General features: G+C 41.5%; 1 protein-coding gene across 2 annotated transcripts in view; it reads left to right on the top strand.

The window, feature by feature from the left end:
* The first annotated feature begins 328 nt into the window (after positions 1-328).
* PTPRO (protein tyrosine phosphatase receptor type O) overlaps positions 329-23694 on the top strand; it is a 152077-nt gene continuing 128711 nt past the window's right edge. Inside the window, exon 1 of one of the 2 annotated variants that reach the window (XM_050323351.1) lies at positions 329-754. In XM_050323351.1, coding sequence (XP_050179308.1) covers positions 548-754 — 207 coding nt within the window. In that variant the 5' untranslated portion in view covers positions 329-547. The remainder of the gene's footprint in view (positions 755-23694) is intronic. The other variant, XM_050323350.1, reaches the window with a different exon arrangement.

Here is a 23694-nt window from a genome sequence, read left to right as displayed (position 1 = left end):
GAACCGAAGCCCCGGGCGGGGCCGGGCTTGCCCGGGCGGGGTCTGGCCAGTCCATTCCCTGTCCCGCCAGCCGGGCAGCCCGGGGTGCTCGCGGCATTTCTGTCCCTCGATCGCGGCGCGAAGAATGGCAATGGGGAGGGGTTGGTGCGCTTGATGGGGAGCGGTAGTGGGGATGCGGTTTTGCCCGCCGCTTTGCTTTTCCTGCCTGCGGCGAGGAGATGCTGTTGGGAGAGGGAGGGCCGGGGATGCGGGGGGTAGGGCGGTGCGGGGGGAGCGAAGGCGGCGGCTCCAGGCTCTGGGCTCCCATCCCTCGCCTTCCGCCGGGGTTGGTGCCGCCCCCGCCGAGGAGCCGCCGCTCTCAGCCCTGCCCGTGCGGCGAGAGGCGCGATCGCCCAAACTCCTGGGAGGGGAGACACCACCCGCCACCACCTCCTCTTCCTTCTCCACCTCCTCTTCCCCCTCCCCGCCGCAAACCCCAAATAAAAGGGGCGGGGGGCGGCAGGATGCGCCGCTCGGCGGGGAGGTCGGCGCCGCCGCCGGCCGCCTGATGCTGCCGCAATTCGCCATTGCCGGGCACGGCTTGGAGCCGAGCGGAGGGAGGCGGGGGGCAGAGGCGGGGGTCCCGGGGGCAGAGGAGCAGCAGCCTGGCCACCCCCGCGGGCCGCGGCCACCGTCCCCCCCGATGCCCGACCGCCGCCGGCGGGGGGCCCCGGGGGCCCGCTCCTGTCTCCTCTGGCTCTTTGTGTTGCTGAAGGTAAGTGCTGGGGAAGGGAAGGGGTGCGGGTACACCTCTCCCGTGGGCACCGAGCCCACTCCACGTCGCCTTTGTGTGTCTTCTCGGCGGGACCGCCGCGCCCGGGTACGGCCCGGCGGCGATGGAGGCAGAGGCTCATCCCCGGCTGTCCCCTCTTTGTGCTCCCGCGGGATGTGCGTGTGGATTTTGGGAAGCGGCAGGAAGCAGCCCTGTCCGCCGTGCCCTGGGTCGAGATGCGCTCGCTCTCCCACATCCCCACCGAAAGTGCCGGCAGCCCAGGGGAGCGGCCGCGGCTCTTACCCCATCCACTGCCCCCTCCAAAGTTACCCGGCTTTCAGCCGGGGTGCTGAGAGAGGGGTGATGTGATGTGGCGTTTTGGGGAGCGCTGCCCCGCGTGCCGGGCGGGCGGGTGGCGTCGCCGTGCTGTCCTTCAGCACCGCCCGGGCACCGCACCAGGTTCACCCGTAAACCAACCTCTCTTACCCCCCGCAAGAGACCTGATAATGAAGATGAACCTAACAAAGGGTAGAGTGGTGTGTCTTGTTGGTTTTATCCTAGCGGAACTGAACGTGCTTTTCTGATCAGCAATGTGCCGTGTTCAGGCTCAGCCTATCTTCTCGGCAGATTAATTTTTCAAAGTTCTACCTAATACTGCAAGCTTGGTTTCACATGACATTTTTTATCTTCACGCTTTCGCTCCTTTAATGGTTTCTCAAGCATATTTAATATGCTTCGTGTAACTTCCAAAAGAAAATGTATGTACTGTCTAGGTGAATACTGCTGACTCTAAATGTCATTGCCCTAAAGAACAGAGCTCGGCACTACTGAAAACTTTGTTGTATATTTGTCAGTCACTGTTAAGGAGAGCTCTGCAACTAAGGACCTGACCTTTCAGAGTCTTATAAATGTAAATATTCTGTGGAAATCATCAGAACTCCCTGTGTGAATAAGAGTTTGCAGGATCATGTCCTAGAACAGCAGTGGTGTCGCTTCGAAAACTGACATTGCATTGACAGAACTATTTAAAGGGAAGCTTTCACAGCATCTGTTCTCATATAGTAGTCAACTGTCAGCTGTCTCATTTTCATAACTGCTGAAACATACATTTATGCAAGATAAAATGTTAATATAAGAAAAAAAATTGTTCCATAGCATTTGGCAATTAAAAAAAAAGTAAAATAATTATTTTTAAGAAAATAAGATTGTGGATGTTATGGCCCAGCAGAAAGATGAAATTTCTAGTTTGATTGTAAATATGGAAGCGCACACAATTTTAAGTAGCTGTTTTATCTCAAAATCACAGAATTCACATTAATCTAAACCCTGGCTTTTTTAAAAAATGAAGTTGTTTTGGTGGTGTGTATTTTTCACTAGCACTATTGTGGTTAAGCAAGACAGAAAACAGATAGTTTAAATTTGTAAAATACTATACTTGAAAAATAAATAATACATCACAAGAAATTTGGTAAGGTGTGAAGGCAGCCAAGGCCTCAGGTTTTAATTCTGTTGGAAAGTAACCATCACTTCTGAACTGGATAAAACTCAGACAAACCTGGGACTGTAAAGACAAAGAAAGGTGATGAGCATTAGCAGAATGTTTAGTGTAAGAGAAGGTAAAGCTGTAGCTTTAGGTAGAGGTGGATCAGTAATGCCATGTGTCAGGACCATTTACTTGAGCCTGAAATTCACTGAGTTTTCTTTAATGTCTATGTATTTCTTTGCAGTGTCAAATAGTTGAAAACAACCAATTTGAAAACAAGATATTCCCTAATTTTGGGCTGTTTACTTCTGCCAACTTGTTGAACCAATACTAAAATTATCCATCTTCAAGTTATTAAATTGGTGTTTCATCTAGAAATTACTCTTGTTGAGAAAGAAGTGGCATTGAACTGATGAATCTGAAGACAGGCAAAACTAGTGTCTGTGTGCTTGCTGTTTCAGTGTTAGCAGCCCAAATGTCACTTGCTAAGCTGAATCTGCTTGATGTGGTCTTGATGTCCATCTGGCAATTTGTAAAATCATCAGCAGACTTTGCACAGTGATAAAACTGCTCAAAGCACATTTTCTCTTCACTTCCAATTGTTGTTATTTTGTGGTGCAAAGTAGTGATTCCAGTTTATTCTAAATCCTGATGTCTGAAGTTGCTGGTACGGTCAGTGACTAGAGAAGATCAAACAGGGATATTGCCCAGTGCATGTTGTACGGCCATATGGTTGCTCATTGGCTAGTAGTATTTAGTTCCTTCTAAATACAGTGTGATGTGAATGCTTCCTGTGCTCCAGGGTAGTATTATAATATTATTTTTGGAAATACAGCAATGTGATCTTGAACCTTTATCATTCTCTTTCTTCAGTAGTTTTCTTATGTGATGGCTGGCTTAGAAATTAGCAGAAGAAAGGCATTGCATGTGAGCTCAAATATGAATATGGATTTACAATACTTTTTAGAGGAGCAGGGCTCTGTCTTGCTTCAGAGGAAAGACTCCAACCATGCTGCTGTAGGAATCTCTTAAAATATTGCCATTTTGCAGTGGGTCTGTGTTCTCTGCTGTTTCAGTCAGAATGGATGGAAGGCATAGTCTTTAGCTGCTTGCTTTGTAATCATCTTGTTTTGGTGTGGCAAAGGCATGGCTGATCACAGATGAAAGGAAAAGCTGTACTTCAGCTAAAACCAAAAAAGAACAATGAAAAGTAGACACCTTCTCTGATTCCACTGACTGATGTCATCTTTGCTGTATCTTTTGGCTGCAATCCAACAACCTTTCCCTAGTCATGACTACACTGAGCTTTGACCAGTTGAAGTTCTGCTCTGGATTATGTGACTGATATGTCAAAGGTGTGTCTCATGCTGTTGGTATCTTGTACTTGCATGATTTTATGTTGCCTTTATTATTTCTGTGGGACAAGGTAGAGCTTAATTAGAAGACAAAATGGTCTTGAACAAGCCAAACCTGATGCTGGGACATGATGTACAATCTCTTACACCTCCAAGATATTCTGACCAATGCCCTCAATAGGAACATAATAAGAAAACAGTTGTTCCATGTGCGGACTAAATAGGAAGGATCACACTCTTCAGGAAAATTTTCTACAAATAAAATAATACAGTTCATATCTCCAGGAGACTGAGGTCCTTATATATCAGTCTTATTATGCTCTTCATATAATGTAGCAACACCCTCTTTCTTTCTCTTAGCAAGGAAGGACAGCTTTTTGTGTCTAGCAGAGTCCAATTCTGTCCAATACTACATCAGTTTATGGGGTTTGACATCACAGCAAAGTCTTTCTTCAGGTTTACATGGGTCAAGACATTCAAAGAGATTTAGATTCTGCAAGACTTTACTCAGCTCAACCTTACCCAACACAGGAAACGTTCCTACGGGTGTAATTTTCAAGAATATCTACATCTTCAGTTAATAATCTGAAAAAAAAGTCATATCATGAGGATACTGTCTTTTTCTGTGGTAGAAACCTTTTTCAGAGAAAGGCTGATTTAACACCTGGGAGTGCCAGTGTGTCACGTGTTTCCTTCTGCCTGAGAAAAGCAATATGTTAATCTGAATTTTGATATAGAGTCCTTTTAGCATCTTTTCTCTCTGCAAGAGATGGTGATTGAAGCTCTTACCAAGAAAAAAAGTTTGCTTTCTTTCCTTATGATTATGTTCTATTAGCATCAAAATAAAATTAAAAAAACCACCCAAGCCTATCTTAACAGTTCATTTTTTTTTTTGCAAATCAAATGTAAGTGTTCCTCATGATGGGACAGACTCAGAGGAACTACTGAGGTAAAACAGTCTTTTCTGCTTGCCACTACTCTGAGACTATTCAGGCTGTATGGAAGAGAAAAACATCCTAACAGAAAAATCATACATTTTCTTTTTAAAAAACTTTTTTATAAGTAGTCATCCTTAGACCAAAACTTCTAAAAGTCATGATCTCTCTCATTTAATCATTTTTATGGATTATTTCTAAACCAGGGTGATTCTAGAGGGCAAAGCTAAAGAAGGGGATGCTTATGCCAACTCATGTTTATGGAACTGTAGTAGGCACTTGCAAAACCCTCTCTGCAAGCGGAATAAGAGTCTGCTATTACCCTTTGGCAAATTTCTGATTTCATTGTGGTGAAATGACAGCGGACCATTGAGAAAAGATCTTTCATACCTGCAGGAGTTATGAGCTTCAGACTCAAATTGCACAAGGTCAGTAAGGCAATTTCTAAGTTCGCCTCGGTCAGAAGCTGCACTAAAAGGTGATCTCTCATTCGGGTTAAAACAGGGACTGTGCAGAATAAAGACCTACCTGTGGCGATCCCATGGCAGTTGATTAAAGGACTCTTGGCAATGTGCTGGCTGAACTTGAGAAGCCCACTAATCTATATATTTCTGCTGTCACCACACAGAGCAATCCAGGAATATCATGAAATGACCTTACAGAGCTTCAGAATGAATGTTAAACTGAACAAAGTCTTGTGTAAATCCAGCTTGAGATTTATTTTACTAGTCAATCTCCGCTTTGGAGAAGAGAACTTTTTTTGCTTAGGCATATGGGTCAGGACAATACATGTCAAAAAATAAACCTTTGAAAAAGGATGTATTTGCTGAAGAACTTAAGAGGCTCATAGTTAATTTAGAGTCAAAGTGTTTTTTAAAATTATTTGCCTTTTCCATTGGAGAAGTATGTATTGTTATTCTGAGCACTCTTCTGGTAAATTAGTGATTTCATTTTTGTTAGTCAGGATTTTAAAGCTTCTGTTCTTAAGGAGGAAATGAACTGAATGCACTTTAAATAAAAAATCATTCTGATAAATGTTAAAAATGTTTCAAAATGAAAATCTTTACAAAGTTTAGTACTTAGGAGTGCACTCATAAAATGAAGAGGCTGGCTTATTAAATGTTTTGCAGACAAAAGCTATTAAAATTTTTTTAATTAAACTTCTCTCATTGTATAGTTGAAAAGAGGAAAATCTTTGAGAGGAATGTGGCAACATATGCCAGCTGCCACATATGTAGTATAACAGACAATTAGGGAATGGGAGATACTGGAAACACAGAGGTTGCCTTGCTTTTTCATAGCACTGTGTAATCTTGAACGAGTGCAAGCAGTGAAGGGAGCAACTCCTAAGGAAGGTGTTTGGTGTCTTTTTGGCAAGCCAAACATGATGCATTCCATTTTGGGAACTCCTTCATTCTTGTGCTGGGAAATTACTGTGGCTTTTAAGTGGAGTTCCAGAAATAAAATTAAATACATCATGTCTGGCTTGCCATAAAAATAGCACATTGTACCAGAGCAAAAGTAGTAGGTGCTGTGGTTGAATGACTACGGTTATCTTTGCAGTTTCTCTTCTTGCACTTAATTAGAGAAGAAATGCTTTACAGTAAGTGTCAGTGATGGGGAAATTGGCGACACAGCTGATAGTAATAGACGAGAGCAAGCAGGACAGATTTTTAAGGGAATTAAACTCAGCTTCTATTATACTGGTCTTCAAGTGGCAACATGGACATGAGAAGAGAATATGTGGGATAGGCACTGTGACTAAGTAGAAAACATAATATTAGGGATGGAAAAATTTGAGTAGAACATTCAAACACAGGGATTGAGCACTTCAGAGGAGCTGAACGGAGATAACAGAAGTAAACAACTCAGAGCTATTTGTTGTTCTATGTCAGCCAGAGATTTAACCTGAGGTAGCTGTTTGGTAGATATGAACCTTTTGGGGGAGAAAAATCATAAATACCTTTTAAAGTTCTCTTGTAAAAACAGATAAGGTTGCCTGTCAGTCTAACAGGTGTGATTTTGAAATGGTTTGGCCCCAGTGTATTTTAGGTTTTTGAGGCATGGGTCTTCTAGCCATGTTACAAGGGTTTGAACAACTGCAACTCCTTTGTGTGCTATAAACCTGTAGGTCCTCAAATCAGTTATGTTGACTTTGATATCATATGAAAGCCACGTCTTTGGGATAAGAGAACTAAGACCCAGTCACAAAGTTGTCAATCAGATCAGCAACTCCTTCAAATTCAACAGCTTTCAGTATTTTTCTTGACACGTCCCTAAAATCAACTGAGAAGGGGCTATTCTTCAAGGCTGAGATAAGACCCCAGAGCAGACCAAAGGTTTTCCCAGTTGTCCCAGTTGTCTGGTTCCCTATGTGTAATCTACTGTTTGGCTCCTGTCTGTTATCTGTACCACAGCTATTCAGGATGATATTGTCTTTGTTCATATGGAAGTCATTTTAATATGAAAGTCACTTTAACATGGAAAATCTTTACTCCTCGTTGATCTATTAAACAAGAAGGAATGGTCTTATTCTGCTTACAAACAGCAAGGAATTTTAAATTCAAGTAAGGAAAAAACAAACAAACAAACAAAACACACCCCAACATCCTATTAAATGGGGTGAAGAACAGTAGAGAGAATTGGTGGGGGAAAAATCCACAGAAATAATGCTAATTAGTGTTTCCTAAAGTACTGTTAAGTCAGAATTAAGAAAAAAAAATGAAGATTTGCCAACAGCAACGAAGTTAGTTTATTTATTATTTGCTTACCTCTGCTGTGCCTAGCTTTATTCTATATGCAAAATATCTGCAGACTCTGCCTGAAGTCTGAAAGATAGACACATCAAAATAAAGATGTTCTGGATAACTTAGAAATGATTATCATATATGCCAGTTGCTGATATTCTCCAAGGGGCAGTATACCTTCCAAACAGAAGTCACAATTGCTTCCCTCAGGAGATGAGCAGAGGGTTTTTTCTTGTTATTGTTGTTGTTTGTTACTTTTGTTTTTTACTTGATACTGATTTCTACAGGATGTTGCCCATCAGGGCTTCTGGACATTTGCATCAGTTTAAAACATCAAAAAATAATTAATAATCAATGTGACTTTAATCCCTTCAAAGAGAACCCATTAACCTACAAAAAATGCTCTAGCTCACAATCGTTTCATGAAAGTAACTGAAAGCAGGGCAAGAGATGAAAGAGAGAAACATCACTCGGATATTTTCTTTTTTTTCAAAGAGAACTTTTATTCCAAACAGAGAACATAGCTAATATTTTATTGCTGTCAACTTAGTGTTAATTAGGAAGTTTGGGGGGTTTTTATATAATTTTCTTTCTCTAAATTGACTGCCCCTGCCTATTATTGTACTGATATTATCTCGAGTCATCAGTGTTTGCTCCTGAGGAAAAGATTATGATGTCATAAAATCAATATCAGAGGATCCTATACTGTAATCCTTTTTCAGGGAAGTCCATTAAATCAATGCCTCTCCTTCTGTGAGTAATGACTGTAGAATCAAACTCTTTAATTTCGCTGTGTGAAGGAATAAGCAGATGGGATGGGATTTTACATAATTAACTAGCAGTTATTAAATACAACAAGAAAAATTATGATATTTTCTGAAAGATAAGTGAATACATAGTGAATATCTAATTGTATTTCAAAATGATCTCTGGTATAAAATTACTTCTCAGTTGCATTGCGAAATAACATGTTAAACCAAAAATGCTTTCTTATTTTTAAAGCTTTGGAAAATTAATTCAAAATTCCATAGGCTTTGAAGCCCCATCAGGTTTCCTCAGCAGCACTGGGGGAAATCATGAAAACTACAGAATGGTGGCACCATATGATGTCACCAGCATTTAACTGAAATCAAAGCACTCTGGGAATAGGGATAATAATTTTGTTATCTCACACGTTGTTCATGTCCAACAGTAATGTCTGTTAGCTGGAACCAGAATTGGTGGGTTTCCTTTAATGTGTAGGGTGCTGGGAGCTATCAGAGAGTCTCCTGTGCTTCTGGGAATGGGTCCAAAGCCCAAGCAAACTCAATGGATGTTTTTATGTTGTTTTAAATGGGTTTTGGAGCAAGCTGTATTGGGAAGACCTGCAATTTCAGCTGGGTGATGCTGTGAAGTCTGACATGCAGCACAGAGCCAACTGTGATGTGCAAGTGACCCTGGGCTCACTGCAGTGTTGGTAGCACAAACTGGAGGCCATGGGATGGTTTTGATTTTCAGAATCTGAGAGTCTGATAGCTTAAAGAAACTCCCCATTAGATAAATCCTGAGCAGCCTTCTTAATCAGGGAGTAGCTGTATTGGCAAGAACTGGTGTGTTGCAATTCACTGCTGAAACCACTGTAATAGGAAGTAATGTGAGTGCTTCTGCTGCTGCAAGTGGAGCTTTTTTTTTGCAAGGAAATTAAGTTTTGTGACTAGCACTAGGGAAAAAATAGGGTGCTTTTCTCCAGGCAGAGCCATCAGTTTCCTCTTTCTCTTCCTCTGCATATTTCAGGGGCTGTTTGAATAAGAGTTCAGATGTAAGTGCATTTCAACCTACAGCAACTTTTGCTGGCATTGCAGCATTAACACAGATCCGTGGATGAATGGAAACCAAATTCTACATCAATACCAGATACTTATTTGTATCTAGATCTGAAAAATACAGCTAGTCCCTGCTTCTTTAATAGGCTAGCTGGGTCAAAAGCTATACCAAAACAAATGATCATCCGGGGCCTTTAAACTTCAGAACATAAACTCTCATCCTGCTCAGCTCAGTTGCAGTCTGAACACAGCCATTATTTTCTAGACTTACATTCCTAGACTTACATTATTTTGTACACTTACACCGTTCGAGTTACTTAGAAACCAGTAGATTTCCATTGCTGTGATAACACAAATGGAAATACCAGATAAAAATATGCTTATCTGAAATGTAGAAATGAACCAAAATTTGAGAGATCATTTAAGATTGGTGTCTGGAATAATTTTTCTCTAAAGGGCAAATATACGGATAAATTAACACCTGGCAATGAGTCCAATTTACATATTGAGTAGTAGAGCTGCTCTTGCTTGGAGGAACTCATGGAGGAGTCAAACCCTCTGAATTCTTTCCATGAAGAAGAGAAAAATGGATGTATTCTTAGATGTACAAGCCAAGTACTTGTGGAGATTAACTCAGTTGCATCTGTTTTTGCATGGACATGTTTCTGTTTGCTTTAAAACTTAAGAATTAGAGGGATACATAGTAAAAAATAATAGCAGTAAGTAAAAAAAAGCCCCTTGACTATGGTACTTTACAACAGCTTTAAATGGTATCTATAGCAATATTTGCTGCATATTGTAAATATTCTTTAAAAATACAATATTTAGGGGTTTTTAATGTTTTATTATCAATGACTTGAACTTTGCAGGAGCCTTCTGGCAAAGTATTGTGATTGAACTCCATGCAGTCACCTACCCCTCATGTAGTACAATAGGGAGGTAAATCAGAAAAAAACTACGCATTGGGATAAAAACAGTTTAAAAATTGAAATAAAGTAATACAAAGTAATAATAATAATAGTAAAAAAAAAGGGGAGGGGGCATAACAAAGAGAGGAATAAAATCCAAGACAAGTGCAGGTGCTGGGGACCATCAGCGCTGGTCACTTTTCAGACATCACCTCCTAAGGGCACAGGAGCAGCAATTCCCGAATGCTAGAAGTCAAACAGATGAGGCAGAAGGCCAGTTTGGCTGATCAGGGATCTTCTCTTGGAAACAAGGCAAAAAAGGAAGGTGTATGCCCAATGGAAGCAAGGTCGAGTTTATGGGAAGAATTCTGAGATGCTGCTTTCCTCTGTAGGGAGAAAATTATGTGACCACGGTTCAACTGGAGTTGAAGCTGAGCAGAAATGTGGGGGACAATAAAAAGAGGGTTTTTTTCAAATATATTAATTACTAGGCAGTATAGAAGTATCCTCGCCCCATTAGAGGATGAAGATGGTCACCTCACAAAGGGGACAGAGACAAGGCAGAGGTGTTTTACACTTTCTTTGCCTCTGTCTTCACCACGGATAACAGACCAAGGAAGTCTCAGTGCCCTGAGCTGGATGACTATGACTGTGAGAATGATCAACTCCCAGTGACTCTGAAATTGTGCAGGATCTGCTGCTCCAGCTGGATCCCTACAAGTCTATGGAGCCTGGTGGGATTCATCCAAGAATCCCCAAAGAGGTGCTGATGTCATTGCAAAACCTCTCTCAATGATATTTGAGCTGTCTTGGGAATCCAGAGAGATCACAGCTGACTGGAAGCTGGCAAAGGTTGTCCTGATTTTTAAGAGAGGCAAGAAGGAGGACCCCGGAAACTACAGGACTGTCAGTCTAACTTCAGTGTCTGGTAAAGATATGGAGAAGATTACTCTGGGAGGGATTGAAAAACATCTGAAAGACAATGCAGTCATTGGTCACAGCCAGCATGGCTTCATGAGAGGGAAGTCCTGATTATCAAACCTGATTTCCTTCTATGACAAGGTACCTCACCTCGCTGATCAAGGGAAGCCAGTTGATGTAATCTTTTTGGATTTCGGTAAAACTTTGGATACTGTCTCTCACAGTACCCTTCTGGATAAAATGTCCAGCACAGAGGTGGATAAACACATCAGGCAATGGGTGAACAGTTGAGGGTCAGGCAGAGAGGGTAACAATGAATGAGGTAACATCAGACTGGCCACCTGTCACTAGTGGGGTTCTGCAGGGCTCCATCTTAGGCCCAATGCTCTTCAACATCTTCATAAATTACTTGGATGCAGGACTGGAAGGGATAAGGAGCAAGTTTGCAGCTGACACAAAACTTGGAGGAGCTGTTGACTTCCTCAAAGGCAGGGAGGCCCTGCAGGGAGACCTCGACGAATTAGGACTGGACAATCACCAACCATGAAGTTCAACAAGGGAAAATGTCAGATTCTGCACCTGGGATGGGGCAACCCTGGATGCACAAACAGACTGGGAACAAGATGCTGGAAAGCAGTGCTGTGGAAAGGGACCTGGGGGTCCTGGTCGATGGCAAGTTCTATATGAGTCAGCAGCCAGGATGGCTAACCGCGTCTGGGGGGGCATCAGGCAAAGCATCGCCAGAGGGAATTGTCCCTCTCTGCTCTGCACTGGATGGCCTCACCTGGAATATTGGGGCAGTTTTGGGCACCAGAATATAAGAAAGACATTAAGCAATTAGAGATTGTCCAAAGGAGTTCAGTGAAGATGGTGAAGGGCCTCGAAGGGAAGCCATATGAGGAGCAGCTGAGGGCACTTGGTCTCTTCAGCCTGGAGGAGACTGAGGGGAGGGGAGACCTCACTGCAATTACAACTTCTTCAGGAGAGGAAGGGGAGGGGCAGGCACTGATCTCTGTGGTTACTAGTGACAGGACCTGAGGGAATGGCCTTAAGTTTTGTCAAGGAAAGTTTAGGTTGGATATTAGAAAAAGGTTCTTCACGCAGAGGGTGGTTGGGTACTGGAACAGGGAAGTGGTCACAGTATCAAGGCTGACAGAGTTCAAGAAGTGTTGGGATGATACTCTTAGGCTCATGATGTGACTCTTGGGGATGATCCTGTGCAGGGACAGGAGTTGGACTTGATCCTTGTGGGTCCCTTCCAACTTGGCAGAGTCTGTGATTCTGTGATGCACAATGTAATTGCTCACTATCTGATGCTGACCAGCCTGTTCCTGAGCAGTGATCAGCAGTTCCTGGCCAATTATTCCCAGTTTATATACTGGGCAGGATGTTCTGTAGTATGGAATATCCCTTTGTCTAGTTCAGGCCAGCAGTCCTGACCATGCTTCTGCCCAGACAACTGTGCACCTGCTCACTGGCAGATCATGAGATACTGAAAAGTCCTTTACTAAGGGTAGGGGAGGCCTGAGCACTACTTAGCAATAACTAAAACATCACTTGTGTTACCAACATTACTCTCATACTAAACCCAAAACACAGCTCTCTACCAGCTACTAGGAACAAAATTAACTCTATTGCACCTGAAACCAGGTCAGCAAAGCAACAAGCCCAGTTGGCTATGGCGGACGTCATGGTTGATGCTGGGACAAAGGGCTTTCTATGAGTTGCCTAACAGCCTAACAATTAGATATCAGTTTTTCCTGGTGGGCATTACTACAGAAGGTGATGGACAGTTCAAGTCAGGATATCAGTAAGTGTCCAGGTGGAGGACACAAATTCTGGAATGTCTGTTATATGATCCATGAGTGTTCAGCTTGGAGCAGAGCCAGAATGCCTTCCCTGTGGCCTCACCAGAAGGACTAGTGTGACTGGAATAGTTGCAGGTGACATTATTTCATACACAAATAAAACATATTTGTGAATATTATGAGGTTAGGAGATAAAATGGAAAAGAAACAGAAACATTTTGGAACATACCAGAGCATATCTTGTTGACTTCATCTGTTCCAGCTATGTACAAGGTTATTTCTGCACCCCTTTTCTTTTGGTAGCTAATCTTTAATAAAGATGTAACCTGTTTGGAGGTTGGCTTTTAATAATGATATCTTGTAATGATTGTATAGGATCAACTCTTCATTGTCAATATGTATTGTGGGTAAAACTCACTTACTGATCAAGGCATTTTTATTTTTATCTGAAAGATTTTATTGTTTTTCCCCGGAGGGGGGAGGGGGTTATTGCCCTTATATGAAAACTATCATAGATACCTGCTCTAGCTGGCTTTAGGCTGGCAGTAATGCTGATAATCCTCACTCCACTGCATAGCTGGAAGGGTGTAGAGGGCAACTGCAGCACATGGGGAAAGGGGGAAGCAAGAGGTTGCAACAGGGGTGTTGAGAAAGCAGGTGATTCAGAATTGTCCCCTGGTTGTCAAATGACATCAAAATGACAATGGATGTAGTACAGAGGGACTCTGTGCATCTCAGATGATACAGGAACGCCTGTAACAGTTTAGAGTCATTTGAGGCTGGAAGGGATTTCTGGAGACCATCTGGTCTGAGCCTTAGCTCAAAGGCCAAGTAGGTCAGGGGCTAAGGGCCATGTCTGGATGAATTTTGAGTATTTGTGAGGATCAAGATTCCACCACCTCTTGGGACAACCTCTTAGGACCCTGTAGGAGAGGAATGACATTCAGTTAAGTCTTTTAAAAAAACATGAATTGGGACTCAAATATGAAACTGTTTTATAACCTGGCTGTCTTGTTGGGATTTTTAAAAATTAATTTAAAAATAATTTGGACTGTCTTTTCCTGTAGATTTTCATACTCTGGGTTGCAGTCACAAGCTTTATGCTGAACTCTACTTGTTTTCTTACCTTCATCAGTGCCTTGAAGCTTGAGCTTTAAATATAATATCAAGGATCAAATTTGTAGAACTACCAGTGTTAGAATATGCTTTAATTATCATTTAAATGTTCTGCAGGGTCAGGCAGGTATCTACCATCACTGCACATTCACTTCACAGGCTCGCATTTCTCAAGAAGTTGTTTTGATTTATTTTTTTCTTTCTTTTTTCTCTTTTTCTCTTCTTTTTTTCCTCTCCTCTTCTGAATTACAGGGAGGAGAACCATGACTTCATATATTTTACAAGCTTAGGTCTTAGGCATGCAGGAAACCATTAGAGGTTTACCACAGGGGTACTTGTGAGCGACATGAACGAAAGGCTCTTGGTGTAGGGCTGGCCTGTGTCCTGGCTGGCTTAGTGCTAGAGCAGAGGAATCTCTCAGCACTGCATCCAGTGAGAGAAACTGGTATAAATCAAGGTGGAGAAATACATGTCTCAAAGGAATATGTGGAATCTTTCCTAGAAATTTCCCTTACGTTTTTTGTATTGATAACTGAAGCATCAACCCCCAAATCAATAGAAAATTACAGGGACTCGATACACTTAATGAGCTCCAAAGGAACAGTTACTCTGGGCTGTGATTACAGCTTCTGCTGCTTGACTCCACATCATATTAGCATTTTATTACTAGTGATTTATAGTGTTGGAGGGGAGAATGAATTTGGTAATTCATTAGCTTTTTCACAGATTTTTCCTTGAAATTAAGTTAGCTCATACTTTCAGATGTTTAATTGTCCGTTCTAGAATACAGAGTTCTAGTTTTTATTTATACAGATACAGAATTTAAATAATCAAAAAAACCCTCCCCTCTACCCACAAAAAAACCCAAAACAAACAAAAAAACAACCACAACAAAAAAAACCTCCAAAACCCCACAAAACCAAACCACCAAAAAAACCCACAAAAACCCAAAAAAACCACCTTCCCCACTCCAGTTTACAAAGTCCAAGATAGTGGTTATTCTATGGCCCTTATGTCTTCCAATATTGTTCCATGAATCCTGATTCCCAAACAATCTCACTATAAAAAAGCCTTGTGGTGGTATCTTTAAAAAGTCAGATCTTCCAGTGAATAACATAAAAGGATATCTTACAATTCAAAAAAATGGTCTCATAACACCATCAGTTAAAGAAACAAAATAATGCTTTCCCCCTGGAGACCCTACAATGCCAGATTTAGTTTTTTTGGGGAAGAAATAATATTATTCTTGGAATGTGCTTACCACTTGTGAGGTAAAAGGTGTTGGCAGAGACTGGGACGATATCCTGGAGAACAGAGCTTATACAGAAGCAGATGAGTTTTTGGAAAAAAAAAAAATCCTCTGCACTACTTTATATTTAGCATAAAAGAAATCAATAGAAGGGATTTTGAGATGTCATCCATGGACTAGGTCTAATCAGCTGTGCTCAGACTGTGATTTCAGAAAGTTTGGTCCTCTAATCCCAACTTCTTTGCAAAGCCAGATTTAGCCACACTGAACTCTCTGACCTCCACTGCTCACAGAAGGTGGTGAGAAGGAGGAGACCTTGAGGTCTGCTTCACACACTGCTGTGCCCAGCAGAGAGGCAGGGCATGTGGGAAAGGGCTCCAGGCCGAAATGGTTTTGCCACAGAGCCCCTTGCCTGCAACACAATTTAAATGCACGATTTAGGTTGATATTAATAATATGGAAGGTTTATAAATTATTAAAACTGGAATTGCCTGACAGTTACATGTCACGAGTATATAGGACCTTTATAGATACCCTGGTTTCCCATAGTGTTTAGGGGCTTTTTGTCTTTTACAAGTTTAAAGAACAAAGTCTAGCAGTGTCAGAGGATGCCTGGGATTGATCCTTTATGTTTTTGTCCAGAAATGCTACACCCTGTTCCTCCAATACTATGTGATTGGTGGGCTGGTAACTGCTGATGCCCAGTGTGAATTTTGCAATGATAATGAAAAGTCATTAAGAGATGAACCCCAGCCTGAATGAGAGGAAACAGATGGACTGCAGAGATGTGCCTATCCTGCACCCAGGAATGCACATGCTGTGTTAAGAAGGCTAATAGAGGGAAAGAGGAGTGTCCCTTTCTGCTCTTGATAAATGCATCTCTGTGCTGTCAGAAATGGTTGCAAAATGAGAGCTCTGTGATTTTTCTCTGCTGAAATGATCTAGTCTCATTTATCTCATTTCCTCTTTGCATGTTGGCATATTCCTTCTCTGTGTGTATTTATCCAGTCTTTACTTGGTGTGTTGGACTAAAGGTCATATCAATTTTTTTTCTCTCTTTTGCTGCCTTTTTTCCCCTCTAGTCCCTCTGTTTCTAAAGATGCCAAGCTAAATAACTGATGATTTCTTCTGATGCCAGAAGGCCTTCATGATATGCATGCTGGGGTTTAGTGTATTTTTCTTTTGTACATCTCAGTACTTTTAATTTGTATGCAGAGCCATCCTCTTACTATGAACTCCTATGCCCAGAGCTGAGGATTATGTTCTTATCCAACACATGTCCTCAGCCTGAAATGCTAAATCTCTGCTACTAGAGGAACAGAGAGATGTTATGGTTGAAGGAGCTGTGTCAAAGTAACCAGTCAGATCAATCTATAAATCATGTAGTTTGAGAGGCAAGACTATTTGTGTCACTTGACCAGTGCTACCTCATAAGTTTAAATATTGCTATTCTGACTGAGGGGGATTAAGCAAATATATATTTTAATTAAAAAAAAAAATTAGTTTTGTGACAGGGATGGAGTAGTCTCTGTGGATGCTGTTTTCTACAGAAGTGGTTGGATTTTGGTAGCCTGTAGCGTGGGGACTACTGAGGAAACGTGGAAACAGAGGATGATAGTAGGTCTTGAGTTGTTCCTGGGTGGTTCCCCACCTCTTCAGTCAGCCTGACCTCACTGGGCAACTAGAAGCACTTCCTGCCTGCTGGTGTCCCTGTTCCATCCTGTCCCTACTGCAACAGCTCACATAGGAGGAGAAGAGAAGGCAGAATAATGTACCTTGCTTTGTTGCTTTGTAGCTTCCCCAACATCAGGAGTTGCTTGCTGATGCTGTCTGTCAGCGTGTACAGCTGCAGCACAAGAGTGGCTTCATGGTGCAGCGTGGGAGGGTGGCGGCAGGGACCTGCCCAGGTGCTGGGGAGGATCCAGCTGCTCTTGTATCCCAGCTTTCCCTGCCTGTGAGTCATACCAGGGGTCATGGAGGCAGATGGTCAGCCAGGATTGCTAATATTGTCTTGCTAATGGTGCTCCTCCATCCTTGCAGCCCCGGGCTGGAGAAGGATGCCATATCTCCCCATTTTCAGGCAGCATTGCTGGTTGTGGAGGAGGTGGCAACGCCATGCTTTCAACTGCCCCTATCCCTTTGAGGTCATTTGTACCCTTTCTTCTTCCACAGTGCAGTTGGACTGTGCTAGTGCATCTCTCTCTGACACACAGTGGGTGCAAGTCACATTGTGGTACCTTAGCACAGATGTTTTCCAAGGGCTTACATTACCATTCATAGTATCATGACAGAGTGCTGACTGGCACCTAAAAAGCTGGCAGGGAGCTGATCCATGGATAAACTGGAGGCTAATTTGATTTCCAGTTTGTGAAACTAGGTTTGGTACTTGAGGGGGGAAAGAAGGAGCGCCTCTGAGGCAGCATCTTGTTGGAGAGTTGAAAGAAATTTCTAGGAAAGTGAAAAGACAAAGAATTTTTTCCTTTTCCTTTCCCTTATGAATTAAATACTAGATGATTTTTTTTTTTAATGGGCAGGGTGTGTGAATGTTTTATTTATTAATGCTGTGCAAAAAATGTTGTAGAGGTTGGGCAGAAAGTTTGAAAGGAAAAATAATAATTTGGATTGATCTATAAACATTATTTTTATAGCTTTTGCTAGGATAGAGAAGCTTAAGAAGCTTCCCAGGACATATTTCTTTTCTCCAGAAAGAGCATTTCAGTCCTAAGATTTTAGCCCTCTCTAAAGAAACATGGAGGCATGTCAGTCAAGGAATATTCAACAATTAACAACCACATGAAGGTATTTGCAAATAGTTGTAATTGTATGAGATCTGTATTTTTCCAAGAATAAAATAGTAGCTCATTTCTTGCGTTTATCGTTTCTACTGTTTGACTCCTTGCTATTGTTTCCTTGGCCTCTTTCCTCTCCAACCCATTTCTTCCCCTTCACTTGTCATCCCTAATTCTCCTCCATCTGCACTTACCCTGCTCAATCCCCTTTGGCTCACACCCAGCCTCTAACACAACCTCCTCACCTCAACTGTGTAACCTCATTTCTCAAGTATTTTGCTTTTGACTTCTATGTGAAGTTGTATTTCTCCAGAAAACATTTTGGATTGCTTTTTATAACAGTCAAAGAAAAAGCTTCTTTTGTACACACCATTTGCAGCCATTTAGCTCAGTAGTTAACTTCCAATTGAATGCTAAATAGTCACAAAAAGGCTACGATTATATGAAACAACTATTTTAGAGAAGATAGCTGCTATTCAAGTAGAGATCATATTTCTCAGGGAAAAAAGGGCCAATTACTGTCTTTAGTCACCTACACTGTGAATTCAAATGAACTTGTTCTAAAGCAATGTTGTTACACTGATTTTTGCCAAATGTAAAACCAGCTGAAAGTTCCTGTGACTTTCAACTCAGCTGGCTGTAACTATGCTGGTTTTCAGAACCTTGTCCTCGCTGCAGTTCATAGAATCACAGGATTGTTGAGGTTGGAAAGGATCTCTGGAGGTCATCTGATCCAACACCCTGGCTCAAGGAAATTCACCTAGAGCTGGATGCCCAGGACTGTGTGCAGACAGCTTTTGAATGTCTATAAGCACGTTTATCTCCATAAACTCTTTGGGTTGGCCATACACCACCAGCAGCTTGTTCTGGGATACCAGCACAGAATCAAGACACAGCAGACCCTATAGATATGCTACTGTAAAAGATAAATAGATTTATTTATAAATTTAGTTTTTTCCCCAAACTAAAAATTATTTCTTACTTAGCAATACGTGGTTGATTGTCTTAAAAATATTGTACTGTAATCTTAGTAGGGTGGGGGCTTCAAGCCTTTGTGAAGAGCTTAAAATTGATGTTCATTCTTCCCCTGCTACCTTCACCTTTTCATGGGAAGCATTTAGTGCAAGTTTGTTTGGGTATTTTTGTCTGTCTGAATATATCTTTCTTCCATTTATCATACTCTAAGCTTTCTGGGAGATAAATTGGTCTTCCTCTACACTAGGACAGGTTGATGGCCCATAAAATAGATTTTCCAGGACTATTGCTGTGGTTGTGTGATTTATACTAAGGCCCTCCCTGAGTTCAAAACCCACAATTGCTAACAATTGTGGGACTCCCACACAACATACTGGAATTTAATCAATGACATTATTAGCAGAAATGCTTTCTCTAGAAGGCATATGACCTTGCTTTTGAATATCACTGTTTGAAGTCCTTACAGTTTTTTCTAGAAAACCAGTCACTCTGTCCATTTGTGAAAGCAAATAAATAATGAACTAAAGCCGCAAAAGCCTGTTTTGTGAAGGTTATCTTCAAAGAGTTTCTCTGGAGGTCTCCAATCCATGGATGGAAAGCTGGTGGCTAGGTACAGGCTCCAACATCCAAGGAATTGAATGACAGCTGTAAAGCTGCAGCTGGGGATGGTGTGAGAACCCTGCAACTCTGTGGCTTCACTGGTGTGTGGGGATCTCAAGCAGATGGTGTAGTTGGACAGATGGCTCTGGAAGAACGTTGAATGGTATGTGGATCATGTAACAGCAGAGAGGGGCTGAGCTGTGGAGGTGAGGCAGGGGCACATGGTAGGGACAAATGAGCAAACCTCAGGTGGCTCTGCCAAGAGTCAGGTGGCTTTGCAGAATTTCCTCTTCTTTCTTGCAGAAATATTGTCCAGACACATTCACATGACTTTACAAATCTTCCTCAATTTCTGAATGTCTGGTAGACAGAGCAGGTTGGATACTGCTCATAGGAGGTTACTAGGCTGTGGAGCCTTGCCTAAGCAGTAGGTCCAACCTCCCCAGAGTGCTGAAGTTGCTGTGCATGTGCAGGATACCTTACAGAGTTAAGAGGAAAGTGTTGCCTTTATGCTTATGAATGTGTTAGGAAGAACTGTGAATGCCTTCAGAAGCATCTGCATGTGTGTTTCTGTGCAAGTCCAGCAGTTTGGTTTCCTGTCACATTAGGATAATCACAAGTAGAGCAGCAAGGCAGTACATAGAAATTTGTGAAGGAATCATGCTGAGACTGCTGCCTTTCATGTCCTGTGACAGGTTTCCTAAATGATCTTTGTTAATGGGGAACAAGGACAGATAGTAAAGAATAGCCAAAATTTTCATGAAGACCAGACCAATTTTAACCTTGGGAGTTCAGTTGTCTTCTGGTTATATCTAGAAATGATTTGCCATTAAGTAAGACTGTTCTAGATGCACATCAGTTGTTGCTTGAAAAAGGGTTTGGAGATGAAATACATTAAAAATATTTGCCATTTTCAAGCAAATAAAGTGACCCAAAATGGAAGTGTTTACTTGGTCAGCAAACCAATTACTACTTCAAAACCTTGCTTGACTTCATTTTGGTAAGCTGCAGTTCTGTATTGGAAATTATAATTTTTGGGGTTTTGCTTCAATAAAGTTTCTGCTGATGTGGAAGCATCTCTGCAGATTAGCATGGGACAAAAGATAATTAAATCCTTGCACCTAAAGATGCTGAGGGGATAGAGAGTATTAGCACTGGTGTTCTCATACTTGCTAATGTCTATCTCATCTCCATAGGTAAATAAAAATTAACAATGAAGTATTTTATATTTTAATTATTTCATATCTGTGTTTAATTGCAGTTTGTAAACCACAAATCTTATTTTCCTGCCATTAATATGCAATGAAGATACTGAGTTTTATTTTCTGTTTTACTTTTTTAATTATAGATTAAAATGTCATTTTTAGACAGCTTACAGCTAGGTATCTGGCAATGGCACATCTAATGCACCTGCGTAAAGGGAAATAAGATCCAGGAGAAAAAAGTACTGCCTCTTCTGATCACAGAAATGAGTGACTTACTGAATACAAACTAAATTTCAATCATAAGTAATGCATTAACATTAATATTACGCCATCAGCATTGCCCTTCCACCTTTAGTAAAACTAAAGAAAGTTCACCTTTTAAATTGTATTCAGATTTATAATTGAGCATTTTGAGTGATGGCTTCATCTACTGTAATCAAAAGAAAGTGATTTACAATGTCTGTCAGTAGAACATTGTTATATGAGGAGAGGTTAACAATCAGACTTTCAGACTCAACAGTATTTATAATTCTGAATTTTCTGTTTTAATGCAAATACTCTGTCTTTAAATACTGTGCTCTGTCTTAATTAGGTAAAATAACCCTTCCTTGCTTGAGTAGTCCCCTAAATTAGTGGTCAGCTTAACACCCTCAAGATCATGTTTTTGCATTGCTTAATCCATTCCAATTGTACAAATTGAAAGAAAAAGAGAAGAAACTGGTCTCTTACACAAGAAGTACAATAGGCATGGCTTCAGATCTAAATTCCTCTGCATTAATTTCCAGTTGTTCATTTAGGGATGTGGTTTAGTGGTGAACACAGTGGTGCAGGGTTAGTGGTTAGACTTGGTCATTTTAGATCATTTTAGATTTTCTTTCCAACCTTAATAATTCTGCAGTTTTAACAGGAGACTCCGATAGGCATTAGTGAGCTCAGATCAGACTTTCCCCAGCTGAGCACCTTCTGCACCACGCTTATCGGGAATTTGTGCACTGTAGAAGTGGTGTCAGTAGAGACTTGATCAAAGAAGTGTCAGTGTGACCCCAGTGTACTGCTGACGTAATGAACAGAGTACGCTCAGGCAAGGAGGCAAGATCTGGGACTGGTGCCCTGTGATGGTGGCAATTACTCACTGGTCCTTCGGCTGGATGGGTCTGCAACGCAGTTGGGATACGTGATTATGCCTCAGGTACACGTGCATAAACTGGTTTTAATCTAATCGGGTCAGCTACAGTGAGCAGCAGAGCTGTGGTGGTGTGGGCTTCAGCTGCTGAGCGTGCAGCCGAGGTGCAGCCTGCACTGGAACTGATGTTTCCATGGCTCCATAGCTAGCAGGCACAGGGCCAAACACCCTTTCACATGTGTAATCCCGTTAAACTAAGTGGGATCGCTTCCATGAGGGAAAAGCTGCAGAATTAGACTGTGAAGCAGAAGCATATTAAAACTGGTTGGCAATGGAGTGCAGCTGCATTTGCAATAGGAGCGTCTGGGAGCGATGGATAACCAGCCTGTGTTGGTGTCAGGTCCTCCCTTCACAGGAGAAATTGCTTTCTGCACCTTGGCCATTGCAGCTGAGACCTGTGTCTGTGGTGAGATTCATATTAGCCCTTAATAAGGTGTGTATAGTCTGGGCATGAGCTGTATATTTTGCTGTGTACTCAGTGGAGGGGAGTGGATTATGTATCCCAAGATGTTTCATAGAGGTGCGAAGGTGTGATAACTTACTCTCCAGACCCAGTCATCTCTGTCCAGACAGCATGAGTCCAACTTTCTCAGACCAGGTGCCCCAATTTTTAATCATCTCAGTTGTGGGTGACATAAATCCAGTGACAAAATTCAAGGTTTTCTGGCAGCACCCAGCCCTTCTGTCCAGGAGTGTCTTCCCTTATGGCTTGTCTTGTCTTGTGCTGGCTTTTCTTGCCCACATGACAGCACAGGAAGAGGGATTTGGAGACAACAGCTACCAGATAAAATGCAACATTGGAAATTTCCTGGCATCCTCAAATACTGAGATTCAAATGAGATTTCATTTAAAAACAGTTTGTAAATTATATCGAAAAGTGAAAGGTGCATTTTTCTCTAGAAGTGTGTGGCAAGAACTTTTGTGGGTTTTTTACACCTTAAAAAATCATGTAACTTTGAGGACTGACAACAACTTTAAGGTTTATTAATAGAACAATTGCTCCCAGGGACTTGGTATGTGGTACTGGAAGGATAGATGTCTGGAAACACTGGACATACATTTCCCCCTCATTATTCAAGAAAAATCTTTCAGCTAATGGGGAGAAGGTCATTAGTATTTTCTCAATGCTGGGTTTTCTTTGGGTGGTATTCTTGTCTCTGCCCCCTTTAATACAAGGGATTGTATAGGACTGTGTTTTGTATCACTCTACAGCATTGCCAAAACTTAACATAGGATTTGCATGAATTTCAGAGACGATATTAGAAGCAGTATCTGTAATATTTATTAGGCACCACAGTGAAACCTGCCTGGCCTCTGGTTCCACTATAATTTTGAAACTCCCATTAGACTCATTGGATGTTGTAACTGAAGTTCATATCTCTTAAATGCACCTTTTGGCTGCATATGATTTTATGCTGCAAAAAGCAGAGGTATTTCAGCATCTCTTGTTCATGAAAGCTTCTGGGTAATTTCAGCAGTTTTGAATAAAGTCATTTGGATGAAGGTTTTCAAAGCTCTGGCAGAGATTTAGAAGAACATTAATGGGAGTTGAATATTAAAGCCTCAACCCAATGTTTTAAATCCAGAATTGATTTCCGCTGCCATCACAGAGGTAGGATTTCACCCTGAAGTCTTAGTGACGAAACTAGCCTGAAACATAGTCAGTCCTCTTTCCCTTCTACATATTACAAGTTAAACCAAAAAAGCATGGATGAAATAAATAAATATCTATTAGTGATTTTCCACTTGCTTTCTTGGAAACAGAGAAGAGTTGGCTAACATTTGGATGCATTTCCATTTCAAAGATCACTTCTTCTCCAGTTAGATGTAGAAATACTGAAAAAGCATGAGAGAAAGGATTCTCTGG

Source organism: Myiozetetes cayanensis, unplaced genomic scaffold (assembly GCF_022539395.1).
Source record: "Myiozetetes cayanensis isolate MyiCay16 unplaced genomic scaffold, myiCay2020 scf3, whole genome shotgun sequence".
In the NCBI taxonomy this organism is placed as follows: Eukaryota; Metazoa; Chordata; class Aves; order Passeriformes; family Tyrannidae; genus Myiozetetes; species Myiozetetes cayanensis.
Note: the sequence above shows the minus strand (reverse complement) of the source record. Positions and strands in the feature narration are given on the sequence as shown.